Genomic DNA, 21369 nt, shown 5'->3' on the forward strand with positions numbered 1-21369 from the left:
TACTTGTATTCAATGTGATTACACTTTGATACCATGAGTTTTTACTTCTCTATGTTAACAGCATCAAATATACTTGTATTTAATGTGAATACACTGTGATATCATGAGTTTTTACTTCTATATGTAAACAGGTTCAAACATACTTGTATTCAATGTGAATACACTGTGATATTATGAGTTTATACTTCTACATGTAAACAAAATCAAATATACTTGTATTCATTGTGAATAACCTGTGATACCACGAGTTTTTACTTCTATATGTAAACAGGATCTAATATACTTGTATTCAATGTGAATACCCTGTGATACCATGACTTTATACTTCTACTTGTAAACAGAATCAAACATTCTTGTATTCAATGTGAATACACTGTGATATTATGAGTTTATACTTCTACATGTAAACATAATCAAATATACTTGTATACAATGTGAATACACTGTTATACCATGAGTTTTTACTTCTGTATGTATACTGCATCAAATATACTTGTATTCAATGTGATTACACTGTGGTACCATGCGTTTATACTTCTACATGTAAACAGAATCAAATATTCTTGTATTCAATGTGAATACACTGTGATATTATGAGTTTATACTTCTTCATGTAAACAGAATCAAATATAATTGTATTCATTGTGAATACACTGTTATACCATGAGTTTTTACTTCTATATGTAAACAGAATCAAATATACTTGTATTCAATGTGAATACACTGTGATATTATGAGTTTATACTTCTACATGTAAACAGCATCAAATATACTTTTAAACAATGTGAATACACTGTGATACCATGAGTTTATACTTCTATATGTAAACAGAATCATTTATACTTGTATTCAATGTGAATACCCTGTGATACCTTAAGTTTTTACTTCTATATGTAAACAGGATCAAATATACTTGTATTCAATGTGAATACACTCTGATACCATGAGTTTATACTTCTACATGTAAAAATCATCAAATATACTTGTATTCAATGTGAATACACTGTTATACCATGAGTTTATACTTCTACATGTAAACAAAATCAAATTTTCTTGTATTCAATGTGAATACACTGTGATATTATGAGTTAATTCTTCTACATGTAAACAGAATCAAATATACTTGTATTCAATGTGAATACCCTGTGATAACATAAGTTTTTACTTCTATATGTAAACAGGATCAAATATACTTGTATTCAATATGAATACACTCTGATACCAGGAGTTTATACTTCTACATGTAAACAGAATCAAATATACTTGTCTTCAATGAAAATACACTGTGATATTATGAGTTTATACTTCTACGTGTATTCAGAAACAAATATACTTGTATTCAATGTGAATCCAATGTTATATTATGAGTTTATATTTCTACATGTAAACAGGATCAAATATACTTGTATTCAATGTGAATACACTCTAATACCATGAGTTTTACTTCCATATGTAAACAGGATCAAATATACTTGTTTTCAATGAGAATACACTGTGATATTATGAGTTTATACTTTACATGTAAACAGAATCAAATATACTTGTATTCAATGCAAATACGCTGTGATATTATGAGTTTATACTTCTACATGTAAACAACATCAAATATACTTGTATTCAATGCGAATACACTGTTATATTATGAGTTTATATTTCTACATGGAAACCGGATCAAATATACTTGTTTTCAATGAGAATACACTGTGATTCCATGCGTTTATACTTTTACATGTAAACAGAATCAAATATACTTTTATTTAATGTGAATACACTGTGGTACCATGAGTTTATACTTCTACATGTAAACATAATCAAATATTCTTGTATTCAATGTGAATACACTGTGATATTATGAGTTTATACTTCTACATGTAAAGAGCATCAAATATACTTTTAAACAATGTGAATACACTGTGATACCATGAGTTTATACTTCTATATGTAAACAGAATCATTTATACTTGTATTCAATGTGAATACCCTGTGATACCTTAAGTTTTTACTTCTATATGTAAACAGGATCAAATATACTTGTATTCAATATGAATACACTCTGATACCAGGAATTTATACTTCTACATGTAAACAGAATCAAATATACTTGTCTTCAATGAAAATACACTGTGATATTATGAGTTTATACTTCTACGTGTATTCAGAATCAAATATACTTGTATTCAATGTGAATAAATTGTTATATTATGAGTTTATATTTCTACATGTAAACAGGATCAAATATACTTGTATTCAATGTGAATACACTCTAATACCATGAGTTTTACTTCTATATGTAAACAGGATCAAATATACTTGTTTTCAATGAGAATACACTGTGATATTATGAGTTTATATTTCTACTAAAACAGGATCAAATATACTTGTATTCAATGTGAATACACTCTGATATCATGAGTTTTCTTTCTATATGTAAACAGGATCAAATATACTTGTATTCAATGCAAATACGCTGTGATATTATGAGTTTATACTTCTGCATGTAAACAACATCAAATATACTTGTATTCAAGGTGAATACACTGTGATACCATAAGTTTTTACTTCTATATGTAAACAGGATCAAATATACTTGTATTCAAAGTGAATACACTGTGATATTATGAGTTTATACTTTTACATGTAAACAGCATCAAATATAATTGTATTCTATGTGAATACACTGTTATATTATGAGTTTTTACTTCTACATGTAAACATCATCAAATGTAACTGTATTTAGTATGAAAACACTGTTATATTATGACTTTATACTTCTACAGTTAAAAAAGAATCAAATAAACTTGTATTCAATGTGAATACACTGTGATATTATGAATTTGTACTTCTACATGTAAACAGCATCAAATATACTTCTATTGAATATGAATACAGTGTTATACCATGAGCTTTTACTTCTATATGTAAACAGCATAAAATATACTTGTATTCAATGTGAATACACTATTACACTGTGATATTATGAGTTTATACTTCTCAATGTAAACAGCATCAAATATTCTTGTATTCAATGTGAATACACTGTGATACCATGAGTTTTTACTTCTATATGTAAACAGCCTCAAATATACTTGTATTCAATGTGAATACACTGTTATATTTTTAATTTATACTTCTACATATAAACAGCATCACATACACTTGTATTCAATGTGCATACACTGTGATATTATGAGTTTTTACTTCTACATGTAAACAGCATCAAATATACTTGTATTCAATGTGAATACACTGTTATACCAAGAGTTTTTACTTCTATATGTAAACAGGATCAAATATACTTCTATTCAATGTGAATACATTGTGATATTATGAGTTTATACTTCTACATGTAAACAGCATCAAATATACTTGTATTCAATGTGAATTCACTGCTATACCATGAGTTTTTACTTCTATATGTAAACAGCATCGAATATTCTTGTATTCAATGTGAATACACCGCTATTCCATGAGTTTTTACTTCTATATGTAAACAGCATCAAATATACTTGTATTCAATGTGAATACACTGTTATACCATGAGTTTTTACTTCTATATGTATACAGGATCAAATATACTTGTATTCAATGTGAATACACTGTGATATTATGAGTTTGTACTTCTACATGTAAACAGCATCAGAATATACTTGTCTTCGAAGTGAATACACTGTTATACCACGAGTTTTTACTTCTATATGTAAACAGGATCAAATATACTTGTAGTCGATGTGAATAAACTGTGATATTATGAATTTATACTTCTACATGTAAACAGCATCAAACGTACTTGTATTCAATGTGAATACACTGTTATACCATGAGTTTTTACTTCAAGCTGTAAGCAGAATCAAATATACTTGTTTTTAATGTGCATTCACTGTAATACCATGAGTTTATACTTCTACATGTAAACAGCATCAAACATACTTGTATTCAATGTGAATACACTGTTATACCATGAGTTTTTACTTCCATATGTAAACAGGATCAAATATACTTGTATTCAACGTGAATACGCTGTGATGCCATGAGTTTTTACTTCTATATGTAAACAGCATCAAATATACTTGTATTTAATGTGAATACACTGTTATACCATGAGTTTTTACTTCTATATGTAAACAGGATCAAATATACTTGTATTATATGTGAATACACTGTGATATTATGAGTTTATGCTTCTACATGTAAACAGCATCAAATATACTTGTATCCAATGTGAATTCACTGCTATACCATGAGTTTTTACTTGTATATGTAAACAGCATCAAATATACTTGTATTCAATGTGAATACACTGTGATACTATGAGTTTATACTTCTACGTGTAAAGAGCATCAAATATACTTGTATTCAATGTGAATACAATGTTATATTCTGAGTTTATTCTTCTACATGTAAACTGCATTAAATATACTTGTTTTAAATGTGAATACACTGTGATACCACGAGTTTTTACATCTATATGTTAACAGGATCAAATATACTTGTATTCAATGTGAATACACTTTGATATTATGAGTTTATACTTCTAAATGTAAACAGCATCAAATATACTTGTATTCAATGTGAATACACTGTTATACCATGAGTTTTTACTTCCATAAGTAAACAACATCATATATACTTGTATTCAATGTGAATACACTGTCATACCATGAGTTTATACTTCTACATGTTAACAGAATCAAATATACTTGAATTCAATGTGCATACACTGTGATATTATGAGTTTATACTTCTACATGTAAACAGCATCAAATATACTTGTATTCAATGTGAATACACTGTGATACTATGAGTTTATACTTCTACGTGTAAAGAGCATCAAATATACTTGTATTCAATGTGAATACAATGTTATATTCTGAGTTTATTCTTCTACATGTAAACTGCATTAAATATACTTGTTTTAAATGTGAATACACAGTGATACCACGAGTTTTTACTTCTATATGTTAACAGGATCAAATATACTTGTATTCAATGTCAATACACTTTGATATTATGAGTTTATACTTCTAAATGTAAACAGCATCAAATATACTTGTATTCAATGTGAATACACTGTTATAACATGAGTTTTTACTTCCATAAGTAAACAATATCAAATACACTTGTATTCAATGTGAATACACTGTGATATTATTAGTTTATACTTCTACATGTAAACAGCATCAAATATACTTGTATTCAATGTGAATACACTGTGATACCATGAGTTTTTACTTGTATATTTATACAGGATCAAATATACTGGTATTGAATGTGAATACACTGTGATATTATGAGTTTATACTTCTACATGTAAACAGCATCAAATATACTTGTATTCAATGTGAATACACTGTGATACTATGAGTTTATACTTCTACGTGTAAAGAGCATCAAATATACTTGTATTCAATGTGAATACAATGTTATATTCTGAGTTTATACTTCTACATGTAAACTGCATTAAATATACTGGTATTAAATGTGAATACACTGTGATACCAAGAGTTTTTACTTCTATATGTAAACAGGATCAAATATACTTGTATTCAATATGAAAACACTGTTATGTTATGACTTTATATTGCTACATGTAAACAGCATCAAATATACTTGTATTCAATGTGAATACACTGTTATACAATGAGTTTTTACTTCCATAAGTAAACAACATCATATATACTTGTATTCAATGTGAATACACTGTCCTACCATGAGTTTATACTTCTACATGTTAACAGAATCAAATATACTTGTATTCAATGTGCATACACTGTGATATTATGAGTTTATACTTCTACATGTAAACAGCATCAAATATACTTGTATTCAATGTGAATACACTGTGATACTATGAGTTTATACTTCTACGTGTAAAGAGCATCAAATATACTTGTATTCAATGTGAATAGAATGTTATATTCTGAGTTTATTCTTCTACATGTAAACTGCATTAAATATACTTGTTTTAAATGTGAATACACTGTGATACCACGAGTTTTTACATCTATATGTTAACAGGATCAAATATACTTGTATTCAATGTGAATACACTTTGATATTATGAGTTTATACTTCTAAATGTAAACAGCATCAAATATACTTGTATTCAATGTGAATACACTGTTATAACATGAGTTTTTACTTCCATAAGTAAACAATATCAAATATACTTGTATTCAATGTGAATACACTGTGATATTATTAGTTTATACTTCTACATGTAAACAGCATCAAATATACTTGTATTCAATGTGAATACACTGTGATACCATGAGTTTTTACTTATATATTTATACAGGATCAAATATACTTGTATTGAATGTGAATACACTGTGATATTATGAGTTGATACTTCTACATGTAAACAGCATCAAATATACTTGTATTCAATGTGAATACACTGTGATACTATGAGTTTATACTTCTACGTGTAAAGAGCATCAAATATACTTGTATTCAATGTGAATACAATGTTATATTCTGAGTTTATACTTCTACATGTAAACTGCATTAAATATACTGGTATTAAATGTGAATACACTGTGATACCATGAGTTTTTACTTCTATATGTAAACAGGATCAAATATACTTGTATTCAATATGAAAACACTGTTATATTATGACTTTATATTGCTACATGTAAACAGCATCAAATATACTTGTATTCAATGTGAATACACTGTTATACCATAAATTTTTACTTCTATATGTAAAAAGCATCAAATATACTTGTATTCAATGTGAATACACTGTTATATTATGAGTTTATACTTCTACATGTAAAAAGCATAAAATATACTTGTATTCAATGTGAATAAACAGTTATACCATGAGTTTTTACATCTATATGTTATCAGGATCAAATATACTTGTATTCAATGTGAATACACTTTAATATTATGAGTTTATACTTCTACATGTAAACAGCATCAAATATACTTGTATTCAATGTGAATACACTGTTATAACATGAATTTTTACTTCCATAAGTAAACAACATCAAATATACTTGTATTTAATGTGAATACACTGTTATACCACGAGTTTATACTTCTACATGTAAAAAGAATCAAATATACTTGTATTCAATGTGCATACCCTGTGATATTATGAGTTTATCCTTCTACATGTAAACAGCATCAAATATATTTGTATTCAATGTGAATACACTGTTATACCACGAGTTTTTACTTCTATATGTAAAAAGCATCAAATATTCTTGTATTCAATATGAATACACCGCTATTCGATGAGTTTTTACTTCTATAAGTAAACAGCATCAAATATACTTGTATTCAATGTGAATACACTGTGATGCCATGAGTTCATACTTCTACATGTAAACAGCATCAAATATACTTGTATTCAATGTGAATTTACTGCTATACCATGAGTTTTTACTTGTATATGTAAACAGCATCAAATATACTTGTATTCAATGTGAATACACTGTCATATTATGAGTTTATACTTCTACATGTAAACAGCATAAAATATACTTGAATTCAATGTGAATACACTGTGATACCATGAGTTTATACTTTTACATGTAAACAACATAAAATATACTTGTATTCAATGTGAATACACTGTGATACCATGAGTTTTTACTTCTATATGTAAACAGGATCAAATATGCTTGTGAAATTGCAATGTGAATACACTGTGATATTATGAGTTTATACTTCTACATGTAAACAGCATGAAATATTATTGTATGAACATGGCTTCCCTTAACGTCAAAAATTGTTTTGACTTGCTTGCCAAGCCTTTGATTGGGTGGAAATCATCACGTGACAGTTAATTTTTTTTTCAGGCGTCCATTTTCTTTTTTTATCTCTTACTTACTTAGTGTCAAAATGAACGAAGCAGAACCCAAAAGTAAACGACTGAAGATGGATGAATATAACGAAAGGAAAAAACTTGAGAGAAGGAAAAAAAAGTCCTTTTCCTGGTACCAGAGGGTATGGTAGTTGTAATTCCAATGCTCTTCTGAACAAAACTGGTATCGGAGCTCAATTACTTAAATTTAGGAGTGAAAAGAGAAAACGAGAATGTTGTTTAAAGAAAGCTGATCGAAATTCGTAGTCTGGTGAGCTTTTTCATGTATATAGAATTGAGATGATAGTGTTTATGTTTTGCGATAAATATGTTTTTGTATTTGTGTGTGATTGTTTACTTTGAGTTTTTTTATTTGTTGTTTGTTTTCAGAGAAAGGTAAAAATTCAAATATTCTAGACACAGAGATATATGTTGTTGCTTCTCTTGCATCTTTTAAGGATTATATGGAAACATCCATTGGAATAAGTGAGTTGCATCGTTTACTTTGTTGTTGGTGATTTGTTCTTCAAATATTTTAAAAGTTCGTATAAACAAGTTCTCTTCAAAATATGTTTGAAGACATTGTAGTAGAAGAAAATAACTTAACAGTTCAACAAAGAAATCCAAAGAAATCATGGAAAGAACGTGTGGAATCCATGGAAAAAGCTTGGAAAGACGTTTTTAAAACCCTCCTGAATGACGTTTTTGCCAGACAGGCATTTTATATTTCGCCTTGTGGAAAGTGTGGTTGTAAGCTGCCGAGGTTTGTCATTCGATGCAAAACTTGTTCCATTTTCTATTGTGAAGACTGTGATTTAAAACACCACGAAAAACATTTGTTTCATCAACGAACGCTAGCAACAGCAACATCGTCAACCTGTTTACTCGTCCACCAATTTATCAATGCAAAGGGAGAACTATTTTCAAAAGGTTTTACGTAAAAAAATACTGTTGAACATAAATAATTTTATTATTTGTTTGTTATAGATATTTCAATTCTTTGCTTTAAACCCGAAAAATGCTCTAACTGTGATGGCCAAGAACAGTTGGAAATTTTACCAGGCGATGAAAACATAGCAGTTGTCAACAAAGATGGTATTTTTTCAAAAATAATTGCAATTCATTTTATACATAGCTTTTTTTTTACATTTAGGGCGGTTTGATTTAAAATCAGCAAAATTCTTTTGTTCTTATTGCAAATTGGTCACTAAAGCGTCAATCATTGACTATATTTGTTCTGGATATTAGCCAGGAGACCCTAATAATATATCCTACTTAATTTCTGAGGATTTATTACGGTTTTCGTACCTTACTAAACACAACATGCCTGGTACCTCTCTAAACAAGTTCTTGGAAACCCTTGAGACGCTGTTTGAAGGGTTTAGACCGGTAAACATAATGTTATATTTAATTTATCTAAATTATTTAATCTAGATTTTGATTTGTAGTTCAAGCCAATCAATAAAATTCATTTTCAGAATGCTAGTCGTCACTACGAAACTCTTATGCACCTTATTGACAACAAAATCAAGCTAAGAGACAAAACACTCTGTTTTAGTTGTAAAGGTATTATGCTTGCTTCTCATCCGGACGGAAATTTCAAACTTTATCGCCTGCGTTCTGCTTTGGGGTTGTAACTTTTTTGCACAAATTCTTCCTGAAAATTTTCAATTATCATTTAAACATGCAGATTAAACCTGACTTCTTTGTACGGAAATGCGGTTATTGCTTATGATGAAGACATCGAGAAACACAAGTCGTTGATCGACTCCAAAATTTTTAAAGTACACCCAGGTTTCTTTCTTCACCGATATAATAATGTTTTGTTTTTTAGAGCAAGTCAAGTGAAACTTGTGGTGATTCAATTTTCAAGGCAGCAAGATCCGACGCAAGAAAAATATAAAAAATTAGACGAGACTGGGATCATGATGCGAACATGCAGACACGGCATCGTAGACAAGGCCGTTAATATGCATCAAGGAGAAACTTTTCGCCATACGCATTTTATTCACGTTGATCTTCCAGAAAAAAATGTTCTTTTCTTTGCGGCGATGTTATGTGCCGTTATTGGAAGTGGGCCCAAAAGGTTGCGCTACTCTTTCCTGAATTTCAGCCAATGATTAAAGACATGAAGCCATTTCTTGGAAGAATGCATGCAAAAGTGCACGTATGGTACTGCCAGGTAAATTATTCGATTCGGATCAATAAATCATGCTGTATTTTAAGACGATCCTAAATTTCAGATTCTTTGGGTTGGACATTGGATGTTAGATGCTGCACTGACACTTGGAGAAGAGCAGGAACAGGTGTTCTCTAAAATGTCAAGATATGGCAGCGTGACGAAACATATGGGAGGAGCAAGTAATCATATACTTAATGTAACAAACAATCACAAATAGTTTTTCAATTACTCTTATATTCATATCGCAGGGACCATATAACCGCTGCTGTTTTTTCTGGAATGCGCAAAAGGAAAACGGAATGGTTCATCAACTTGTTAAAAGAAGGAAAAGAGTATGAAATTCCATGATTTGTTTTATACTACGATAAATATTTATATATCGACTACTTTGGCTTGAAATCAAATAAAGATTTCTAGTAAGCAGCTTAAAAGTGATTTTGAAACATACCATTTAAACGCTGAGGTACTTCCCAGGCTTCTTGAGGAACTGAGGAAGACAGCAGAAGATTGCAAAAGTATTACTCATGCTACTTAACTTGAAAGGTTTCTGAAAGTAAATTCATTGCATTTTATGATAGCGGGAAGGAAACAAAGCAAAGATGATGAGTCTCCGTTACAAATGGCTCAAAAGGCTCTTGAAGGATATAACGCACATCAAAATCCTTAAAAGCCGAGTCTCCAGGATTGCCACTACATCCGAAAAAAGGATTAAAATGAGAAAGGCAATGACACTAATGTCCAAAAAAACGCCGATCTCATAAAATTCATCAATGCAAATTCCGAGTACAACATCACTGAAGAAAGCTTGCTAAATGGCCATTTTCCGTGGCAAAACTATGAACCATCTACCAGCAAATCAAGCAGTATTTAGCATTTGTTTAAAACATTTTATAACGTGCTGAGAAAAAAATTTCCTTTCAGCGACCTTTCACGAAAAATTCCAGATTATTGACAATTGGATGTTGCTGTTGCGCTCAAACGAAGAAGTGTTGAAGTCAGAAAAAGAGATGCGCAACTTTGTGAATTCTATCATGTGACAGAAATCTTTACTGGAAACAGAAATTAAGTCCCACGTTTCCTTGATCTCTTCTACTAGTTCAACAACAAAAGAAAATAGGGTCGTGCAAGAAAAGACCGTTCTTATAACGCATGAGTTAACTAGGAAACATGAAATGTTGATTTATGCCGTTGCTACATTTCAAGAGATCGACGAAAATTTTGCAGATAGCCCTGGCACAAGGAGTTTATTTTCTTCAAACTCAAAAAGTTTTAGAACGGAAGAAGCAAATGAGGAACACGACGACAACTTTTCAGATGCAGAAATCCTAGACGATTCGCCTGATGACGAAACGTCCGACAACTGGTATGATGACGAAGAAATTCCTTATTAAAACCGGTGTTTGAGATCTAATCAATAAAATCGACTTTATTCGTGTATCTTAGTGGTAGTTTTTTATCAATCAATGAAACGCGGGCACACCCATTCCGAGAATAAAACGGTTTTTTTATTCAATATATGTTTGTGCTGATCGGTGCGAAATATTTTTCTTGCTAGACGTAAAACACATTTGATAACACCACAAAAAGGTAAGAAGTAGGTAGTGGTAATCATTATTATTATTAGTTTATTAAATGGAAATGTCTACGTTTTAGCTACAAATCTGTTGGATGACTAGTTAAAACCTCAGAGTTCTTGATTCACAAAACGTACAACATTTAATTTATTTTTGACGTGATTACAAAGTTGTTGCCAAAATTAGAAGTTTGATTTCTTTAAAAACATGTTTTTTAAATATTATGTCATATGTCACAAGTATTTCACACTGTAATAAACAAAATATTGAAATTTTTATGGTGAAATTATTTGATTTCTGCCCTATAATGAAAAAAATGCCCGTAGTAGTGACTAGAAGGTTATGTTAAAAACGATTAATAGAGAATGTGAAAAGATTTAGAGGAGGCGCTTCATCAAAATGTCCGTCATCAGAAGCATCAGGAAGGGGTAAATTTTGATAACAATTTTCGATCAACAACTAAAACAATAGCTATCTAAGTATTGTCTAATAGAAAAACATTCTCAAGATGATGCGGCATGTTAGAAGTCTTTTTTATGGTTTTAGTGTAGGTTGAGACTCAAAGGATAGACTTAAAGTTAACTTTTTTCATCTTTCCCTCCCTCTAGTAAGTATAAAAATCTTATATTTATTTGCGGCTGAGACTTTATCGATGCATCTACATTAGTTTAACGGCAATCAATAGCTCTCAGTAAAGACTATCGAATCGGTTAATTTGATAACAAAATAGTTAAAAGATAAGAATTCCCATGAAAACATTTGGTTTCATTTCATCTTCATATATCTCTAGCTTAAGCGCAATACTCGACCCAAAAGACGAAACGCAAAAAAAAATAAATTTAGGGTTTATGGACTTTTTACCTATGTAATATTCTTTAGCGAGTTTGTATGAGTTCATAGCCCTTGTCGAGGGCTATCAATTACTGTTAAGTTTATGAAAATGCGTCTAATGGTTACTCCGAAAATAAATATTGGATTTTTGAATTTTCCGGGGGGAGGGGGAGGGAGAGATATCGAAAAACATCTAATTTTGCGCACATCGTTTGGGTCTTACTGTACACCAAAACGGTAAAAAAATACATTTTAAACATTACTCGTCATCACCTGCCCATATTGTATCAGAACATATTTCGATACTTATAGTTTTGGATAAGAAATAGCATAAAAAATTTACCTCTTCCCCACCCTCCGGAGGATTCCCCGATTGCCGCCATTTATATAGTCCCTAAATTAACTCGTTTCATATTGTCTCTTTCTCTTATTTTTCTTTTAATAAACCATAAATCGTTTCATATTGTCTCTTTATTTTAGTCGTTTTTTTATGTATCATCATGAAGTCCCTTTAATGAGGAATTCCAGTCGTTTTAGGATTAACTAATGCACATGGAAAGCACTTGTCAGACATTTTCACGATTTATGGTCTACATTTTGTTTATTATGGATGAAAAATAATAACTACATTAGACGTACACATAGACACACACACATATAGTATGTTAATATAGAAACATCTTCAAATAGGAAATCTCTTTTTAGGCGACCACTTTTTATTTTATCTTCTAGGACGAATATAAAGTTTTGAGCTTTAAAGTTCCCACCTGCAGGGAAATCATTACAGGATTAACTTCTGTGGAGCTAAAAATGATTATTTTATTTTGATTCCTCCCGTTTTTTGCCCATCAGTTTCCGATGTACATACCGGTTGAAACATTTTATTATTAAACACAATCGAGATCATGAACGACGCCGTACGTAAGTCAACCACTTGAAATTACAACAATAATTTTGAAATTGCGAGTCTTTCAACTGTCAATTTGCATTCACTACAATGATTCCAACGTGTGACCTGTTCTCTGCTAGCATTACGACTCTTTCCTAGGATACTGGACAAACTTCTGAAATACTGACTTGTAGAAAAAAATCAGAAAAGAATAAAAATCTACTGCAGAGAAATACAACAAACTTTAATATTACGTTTTAGTAAAATGAATTCTGGATATTGATAGTTCTATATTCTGTTTTTTTTTGGTTCTCCTGATCCAACGAAACAAGCAAAAGAACTATCAATCATTGACGCCACTGCAAATTGAAAGTCATACATAAATTGTTTCAAATGCAATGGCTATGGTGGAGTCATAGTTCCGACACCACATTACATTTCAGACTTGATCTGGCTTCAGACAAAGAAAGGAATATTATTACATAGTTTATGTGAATGAATGAGTAGGAGTGTTACTTTCTATAGTTTTCGTTTTGCGTTGCCTTCTGGTTCCTTCAATTACCATAAAGAAAGTACTGGATATTAAATTTCTCATTGAGGCTGAACTTCTGTGCTCTTCAGAGCTTTCCCATGGTATAGGATTACTGGTACGCGTACATAAGAGGGCGCAAATGGGACGAAAACTGGAATATTCTGAATTGACAACTCTGGCCGGGTGTGTAACTGTGTAGACTACTTTAAAATGGGCTCTTATGGGACTACCCCTTTTGAACTGTTACATTAAGGTGTTTGAATTTTTTTTTTCATTTAGAAAAATTTTTATCGTGCGAAGAATTAATTTTTATGCAAAGTTCATTTTTTGGATTTTACTTTTAAAATGTTTGTATAAAAAAAAAATAAAAATGGTCCAAGAATTTCTGAAAGTCTTTAACTTTCCACTTCTGCTAGACAGTTCCACATTATATATTAAAAGCGGAATTTGTTCTTTGGAGCAGTTACGTTTGCGTCTCGTTGGACGTAGATTGTTTACATTTTGGCTTTCGCCATTGTTTGCAGCCCGAATTTCAAAATAAAACGATAATTAAGTTGTCGTCGTTTGATATTTAAACAATTTATTTGAGATGAGCAGTGCAATCACCATGGCAATCACTTCCAAAGAACAAATCCCGCCGAACAAACACACTCAAGAAAAAATCACAAAAACACTCAATAAGTTCATTACAAGTATCAAGATCATCGAACGAATTTAACACTTGATTTCTTACCACTAAAATATTTCCCCAATCCCTTATTTTGTAATAAAATTCTGCAAATTGTAATAAACAAAAACGCCACGGTGTGTTACGGCCCCTCAACAGGCGGCCCGTAAACTGTAACACGTTTCAACCAGCCATGGCCAGTGGCACCTAGGGCTCGGCCCCGGTTCTTGAAAACCCGGTTTACCCGCGGTTCGTCGCCAAAAAAAAGTCGCAAATGAGCGATCCGGGTAGTCTATTTGCGAAAGTGGGTAGGCTGGATGGATTTGATGGGCAAACCGGGTATACCCACCACCATCTTGGAAAATGGCGGCTTGCAAAGCCCCAAGTTAAATTAAAAGGTAGTGTAGCAAAAAAAAATTTTTTGTGGCGGGAAATTCAAAGGGCGTCACTAGATTTCAGGGAAAAACTCGAGTAATCGGGTAGGAAATCGGGGATAACCGGATTTTGAACCCGGGTAATGGAAACGGTTTTCGAAATTGTGTTACCCACATGGTACCCGGGTAGGTAGTGGGCACAAAGTCTTAGGAACCGTTACCCACCGGATCAAATTTTTTGCCGAGAAGACCTACCCATTCGCCCAAATACCTACCCATTGGACACGGGGCCGAGCCCTAGTGGCACCAAGAAAAAAAAAAAAAAAAAAACTGTCGATATCGAGTTAGTGTAACTATCGATTTCGATTTTCATCTGTCTAACTATCAGTTTCAAACAGTATTTTACGCAGGCTATTTTGGTTTTCGAAAACGATGCTCCGGTTGAAAAGAAGTTTTCAAAAAAGAGAGATACTGATCAATCTTCTGCTATTTTTCCCTACAAACAAGCCAAGAGCTCACCTACTATGGAATTGGATGAAGAATGTGTTAATAACAGCCTAATTGCAGGTGCAATTCCTCCACACACTTGTCTACTAAACGAAGGTAAGTGCAAGTAAAATCTGCATTCCTGACTTTGATCTGTAATATAAATATGTTGTTATGTAGGTTTGGAAAGGCCAGCAGACCACCTTTTTCTATTTGTTGTGATGAACCAATCTTAAGTCAACCTCATTTTGGAAGAATAAATTTGTTAAACAATTTATTAGTAATCTTGGGGAAAAGAACCAAACTGTCTGATCTCCCTAAATGGAAGAAAGTTGTTATTTTACGTATTAATCATGGCTCAATAGAGAAATTTTAATAGTTTTGTAAGAACGTGTGGCAGAATTTAGATCCAGCAAAAAAATTCAAGATTCTCTTTATGCTATTTAAAACATTCAACTGCTGCAGTTAACAACTTAATTTGCCCTACTCGACAAATGAACTCAAAATGTTAAAGCTGCTTTGTTTTATTTAGAAAATTGTCACTTTGCAGCACTTTTCTAAATTTAATTTCTTATATCTTATTTTTAGATAGTATTTATGAGCAGTCACAGGAGGCCTATTCTTCGGAAGACTTCAGCTGTCTGTTCTATGACTGGTTTTACCAGTTACTTCCCAGTTAAACTGTAAAAATAGTAGATTAACAAAGAAAATTTTATTGTTGTTATTGGTATTTCTTGGTACACTAAATCCACAAACAGTGAACTGACAAAAATTCAGAACTTGAATATGTTTTGTTGATAACCTCTTGGAGCCCAGTTAAAATAAAAAAATGAAAAAAGTACGTACTCAAACTAAATAAAACTTCTTTTTGGCAGGAACTTAAAAGAAAAAAAACTTTCCCTTACAATCTTTAAATTTAAGCACAAATGACATAAAAAATCAAGACTTTAGTTACAGAAATGTTTGATTGTTGATTTTTGTTCTGACTAATTTCGTTATTCATCGAAATGTATTTCGACTGTGTCCGATGAGGCAACTCGTCTGAATCTGATTCACAATCTACCTCAGTAATCCAATTCTGCTTCTCCTTGCGACCAGAGATATTGAACTGATGGGAAACCTTAATCGAATACGTGCTATTTTCTGTCATACCAAGTTTTTTGTAATAGAAATATTGTTTCAGTTTCAAAGTTAGTCATTACCAGCATTTTTTTCATCAGTGACTATGTCACACAGCCCAGCTACCTCAAATGCCACATTACGAGTTTCATGCAAAACATTTGGCAGATTGTCTTTGGAAATCGCTTTATTTCCTTCGCAAATCTGAAGACCTACTTCATCAGCTATTGACACGTCGGTTGACGTATAAATCAAAAATAATGAATTAATGATCTGTCTCAACAATGTAATGCACAATGAATTGCATTTGAATAGTCTCTACCTTCTCTTTCATCTAAATAGTCGATTTCCTTCTCTTTTTCTTCAAAATTTTTTTCGTCCACTGGACTACCTCTTCAATTGTTTTTCCGATGATTTCTGAAGTTATATATTTTTTCTTGAATGTAGATCATTTCAGTGCTATTTGATTTTTCAGTTTCCAATTCAGAGATATTAGTGATCAAATTGGAAATTCCTGCAATACAATCCCAAATTGCAGGATTCATTAATACGAATAATTTAAAATGATCAGTGTCCCATGCATTCCATCATTGTCTATTGTGTCTCCTTTTTCGTTCTGTTGGATTGTTTTAGAAGTTGACAAATCAAATTCATCTCCTAAAGGAATAGGTTTATCACACGACACTGGAAACAGAAAGATTGGAAAGGAAAATTAGATTTTAATTTGAGAAATTTTCATCACTTACATTCAATTGTTTCACTGAAACTTTTTCTAAAGTAAAGTGCAAAATCCACTGCTTCTTGGGTTGTGAGAATTTTTTCACCTTTACTACCAAAGGCCATTCCATTGAAATTGTCTGGACCCTTAGGATTTTCGACATAAGTAAAAATGAGACTACTCACGCCTTTCTGGGAGGATAACAAGCGAGCCTAAATAGATTTTCGATAAGATCTTTGTTTTAAAACAATCTGTATCCAACATTTACGGTTTGGAACAGATTTTTAAGACGGTAGAATTTGACTTGCCGACTGTTACACACTTTTTCTCATTTTCTAGCATGGAATTCCTAAAAACCAATAAATTCTTATAACAAACTAAATTATGGTAGTAAAAAGTGTAAAAGAGGCTACATGTAAATGCTGAAAAATTCCTTTGTTTTGAACGATTTTAAGCATGATAAATTATTTTTAAAAACGGACTAAAACATACAAACGAAACCAAAATGGCGCCTAAGGTCAAGATCAAATTTTTGGACAACCCTAAAGAAATCACGTGTGCAATATTCAGCCAATAAGCGGCGTGGCATGCAAGTAAAAAGTATTTTTGACGTCCAAGGAGACCAGGCTGACTTGTATTCAATGTGAATACACTGTAATACAAAGAATTTTAACTACTATATGTAAACAACATCAAATATACTTGTATTCAATGTGAATACACTGTTATATTATGAGTTTATACTTCTACATGTAAACAGCATCAAATATACTTGAATTCAATGTGAATACACTGTGGTATTATGAGTTTATACTTCTACATGTAAACAGCATCAAATATACTTAAATTCAATGTAAATACACTGTGATACCATGAGTTTTTACTTCTTTATGTAAACAGGATCAAATATACTGGTATTCAATGTGAATACACTTTGAAATTATGGTTTTATACTTCTACATGTAAACAGCATCAAATATACTTGTATTCAATGTGAATAAACTGTTATACCATGAGATTTTACTTCTATATGTAAACAGCATTAAATAAACTTGTATTCAATGTGAATACACTGTGATATTATGAGTTTTTACTTCTATATGTAAACAGCATCAAATATACTTGTAGTCAATGTGAATACACTGTGATATTATGAGTTTATACTTCTACATGTAAACTGCATCAAATATAATTGTATTTAATGTGAATACACCGTGATGCCATGAGTTTTTACTTCTATATATGTAAAAAGGATCAAATATACTTGTATTCAATGTGAATACACTGTTATATTATGAGTTTATACTACGAAATGTAAACATTATCAAATATACTTGTATTCAATGTTAATACACTGTGATATTACGTGTTTATACTTCTACATGGAAACAGCATCAAATATACTTGTATTCAACGTGAATACACTGTGATACCATGAGTTTTTACTTCTATGTGTAAACAGGATCAAATATACTGGTATTCAATGTGAATACACTTTGATATTATTATTTTATACTTCTACATGTAAACAGCATCAAATATAATTGTATTCAATGTAAATACACTGTGATACCATGAGTTTATACTTCTACATGTTAACAGTATCAAATATACTTGTACTCAATGTGCATACACTGTGATATTATGAGTTTATACTTCTACATGTAAGCAGCATCAAATATACTTGTATTCAATGTGAATACAGTATAATACTATGAGTTTATACTTCTACATCTAAACAGGATCAAATACACTTGTATTCAATGTGAATGCACTGTGATATGATGATTTTATACTTCTACATGTAAACAGCATCAAATATACTTGTATTCAATGTGAATACACTGTGATATTATGAGTTTATACTTCTACATGTAAACAGCATAAAATATTATGAGTTTTTACTTCTATATGTAAACAGCATCAAATATACTTGTATTCAATGTGAATACACTGTGATATTATGAGTTTATACAGTACCCACCAAACTATTAGGTACACCCCCTTTTTCAGTGCATTTTTATGGCACTACGTGTCTTTAAAAAAGTGCAAATACTCTTGAACGGCTTGGGCTAGATTTTTTGTATTTTTTTCCTGAATAGATGTAATGATGTTCTACATTTTTCATACACACAAAAATGTCGTAGGATTAACCCCAATGGCGCTACGGTATCGTTCACTTTATTAGGTACACCCCGTTTTCCCCCATATGCGCCGTGTTAAATACGGCGTTTTCAAAAATATACAAAAAAAACTAAAAATAAAGATAAAATCTTTTTCTTTGCGCCAAAAGATGCACATTTCTTCACTCTATACTAATCCAAAGTATGATTTACAGTCAAACCAACTAAAAGAACCCTTCTATATACCCCGAAGTTTACCCCCCTCAACATTTTTACGGCAAAAATAAAACTGGCGATGTCACCACCAGAGGCACTGCAAGATGCGGGATGTTGCTACCAGCCGCCAGCTTTCACAGAATATGGTTTGGGGTAGATTCTGATATGTTACCTCACCTCCTCGGCGGGAAGAAATTGAAAGAATCAATTACATTAAATGGGAAAAAGTTGTGGCGATCACGCCATTCAAAATTCCTGTCCAAAGGTGAAAATGGGGAGAGCGAGTGATTTGACTGTGATGGAAAAAACTAAAATTGTGACACTTAGACAGGAAGGTGCTTCGTTACGTAAAATTTCTCTTGTTCTAGGCCGTAGTGTTAACGCAGTAAAGCAGGCATTAATAGATTTAATGAGACTGATTGCATAGGAAAAAGAGAAAGAAAGACTTCTTGCAAACGTAAAATTTCCAATGCATCTGCTAGATATTTACACTTATTGTCAAAAAGAGATCGTAGAAAAACTTTGCCTCTTCTTACTCAAGAAGTCAACACCGCAATAAGTACCCCACTTTCATTGTCGACTGTGCGTCGATCCCTGCAAAGTTTTGATATGAACGGCCGAGTTGCGTGCAAAAAACCTCTTCTCAGAAAAGCTAATATACGAAAACGCCTAAAATTTGCTGAAGAACATGTAAATTGGACTGAAGAACAGTGGAATCGAGTATTGTTTACTGATGAAACTAAAGTAGAAGTCTTTGGAACACATCGACGCATATTTGTCAGGAGAAAAGCCGGCGAAAGATATAGGAATGAGGGCCTTGTACCAACTGTAAAATTTGGAGGGGGTTCGGTAATGTGTTGGGGGGCAATTTGTGCTAAAGGAGCTTTACCACTGCACAGAATAGAAGGGATCATGACTAAGCAAACTTATCACCAAATTTTGATTTGCAAGGTAAAAATAATTTTCGTTTTTTTAGCACAAATGACGTATAAAAATTACTTTATTTGTATGTAAAATTTTATACTAGGCAGTGCCAGGAGGTCTTCGATTACTCGGAGAAGGATTCGTCTTTCAAGAAGACAATGATCCTAAACATTCGTCACATCTTTGTCGAGGATATTTAGAAAGAAAAAAAAATTAGGTAGACAAATGATTTCTCGCCTAATTATTATTTTCAAAAATTTGTTATTTGAGTCTAGGAGTGTTAAAGCGCGTGGTTTGGCCTCCTCAGAGCCCGGATTTAAATCCTATTGAGCAGGTCTGGGATTTTGTAAAATCTAGGCTAGAAGAATCCGACAGAGTCACCGTGAGAACTATTTGGATAGAACTGGAGAAAGCTTGGAACTTGATTACGCCCGAATTAATACAGTGATACATCGGCACAATGGCTGACCGATGCAGAGCAGTAATACTAGCCAAGGGAGGGAACACAAGATATAAAAAAAATCTGATTATTTTCATTTTCGCATCGCATATTGCATATTTCATTGTTTATTTTCTAATGGAACTAAGACTAAAATTGAAACTTTTCGCTTTTTCGCAATATTGGCAAATAAAAATTTCCCATCAAACTCATTTTTTTTGTATAAAAATAACTACGTGATTCACGAAGAGAATTAAAGTAACCTCAAACCATATTCTGTGAAAACTGGCGGCTGGTAGCAACAGCCCGAATCTTGCAGTGCCTCTGGTGGCGACATCGCCAGTTTTGATTTTGCCGTAAAAATGTTGAGAGGGGTTAATTTTGGGGTATATAGAAGGGTTCTTTTAGTTGGTTTGACTGTAAATCATACTTTGGATTAGTATAGAGTGAAGAATTGTGCATCTTTTGGCACAAAG

At 31.8% G+C, this 21369-nt stretch overlaps 1 protein-coding gene and 2 long non-coding RNA genes across 3 annotated transcripts; 2 read left to right on the forward strand and 1 right to left on the reverse strand.

Annotated features, from left to right (window-relative positions):
- The first annotated feature begins 8246 nt into the window (after window positions 1–8246).
- LOC116931796 lies at window positions 8247–9126 on the forward strand. Its single transcript, XM_045175972.1, has 3 exons — window positions 8247–8749; window positions 8807–8914; window positions 8973–9126. The coding sequence occupies exons 1-3, from the start codon at window positions 8389–8391 to the stop codon at window positions 9065–9067; spliced, it is 564 nt and encodes a 187-aa protein (XP_045031907.1). The 5' UTR covers window positions 8247–8388; the 3' UTR covers window positions 9068–9126.
- Window positions 9127–9987: 861 nt separating this feature from the next.
- LOC123474115 lies at window positions 9988–10505 on the forward strand. The gene is made up of 4 exons (XR_006648763.1): window positions 9988–10001; window positions 10063–10180; window positions 10250–10333; window positions 10411–10505. It is a non-coding gene; the product is annotated as an uncharacterized LOC123474115 (long non-coding RNA).
- A 2599-nt stretch (window positions 10506–13104) lies between these two features.
- Window positions 13105–13960, reverse strand: LOC123474219. The gene is made up of 2 exons (XR_006648834.1): window positions 13812–13960; window positions 13105–13749 (listed from the first exon to the last, which is right to left on the reverse strand). It is a non-coding gene; the product is annotated as an uncharacterized LOC123474219 (long non-coding RNA).
- Window positions 13961–21369: the final 7409 nt, after the last annotated feature.

This window comes from Daphnia magna, linkage group LG7 (genome assembly GCF_020631705.1).
Source record: "Daphnia magna isolate NIES linkage group LG7, ASM2063170v1.1, whole genome shotgun sequence".
Taxonomy (NCBI): Eukaryota; Metazoa; Arthropoda; class Branchiopoda; order Diplostraca; family Daphniidae; genus Daphnia; species Daphnia magna.

Excerpts from the sequence above, each read along its gene's own strand:
- LOC116931796 (XM_045175972.1), top strand. The coding sequence starts at position 8,389 with ATGTTTGAAGACATTGTAGTAGAAGAAAATAACTTAACAGTTCAACAA. Across the intron at positions 8,750-8,806 it reads GGGAGAACTATTTTCAAAAG|ATATTTCAATTCTTTGCTTT; the intron begins GTTTTACGTAAA and ends TGTTTGTTATAG. Across the intron at positions 8,915-8,972 it reads AGCAGTTGTCAACAAAGATG|GGCGGTTTGATTTAAAATCA; the intron begins GTATTTTTTCAA and ends TTTTACATTTAG.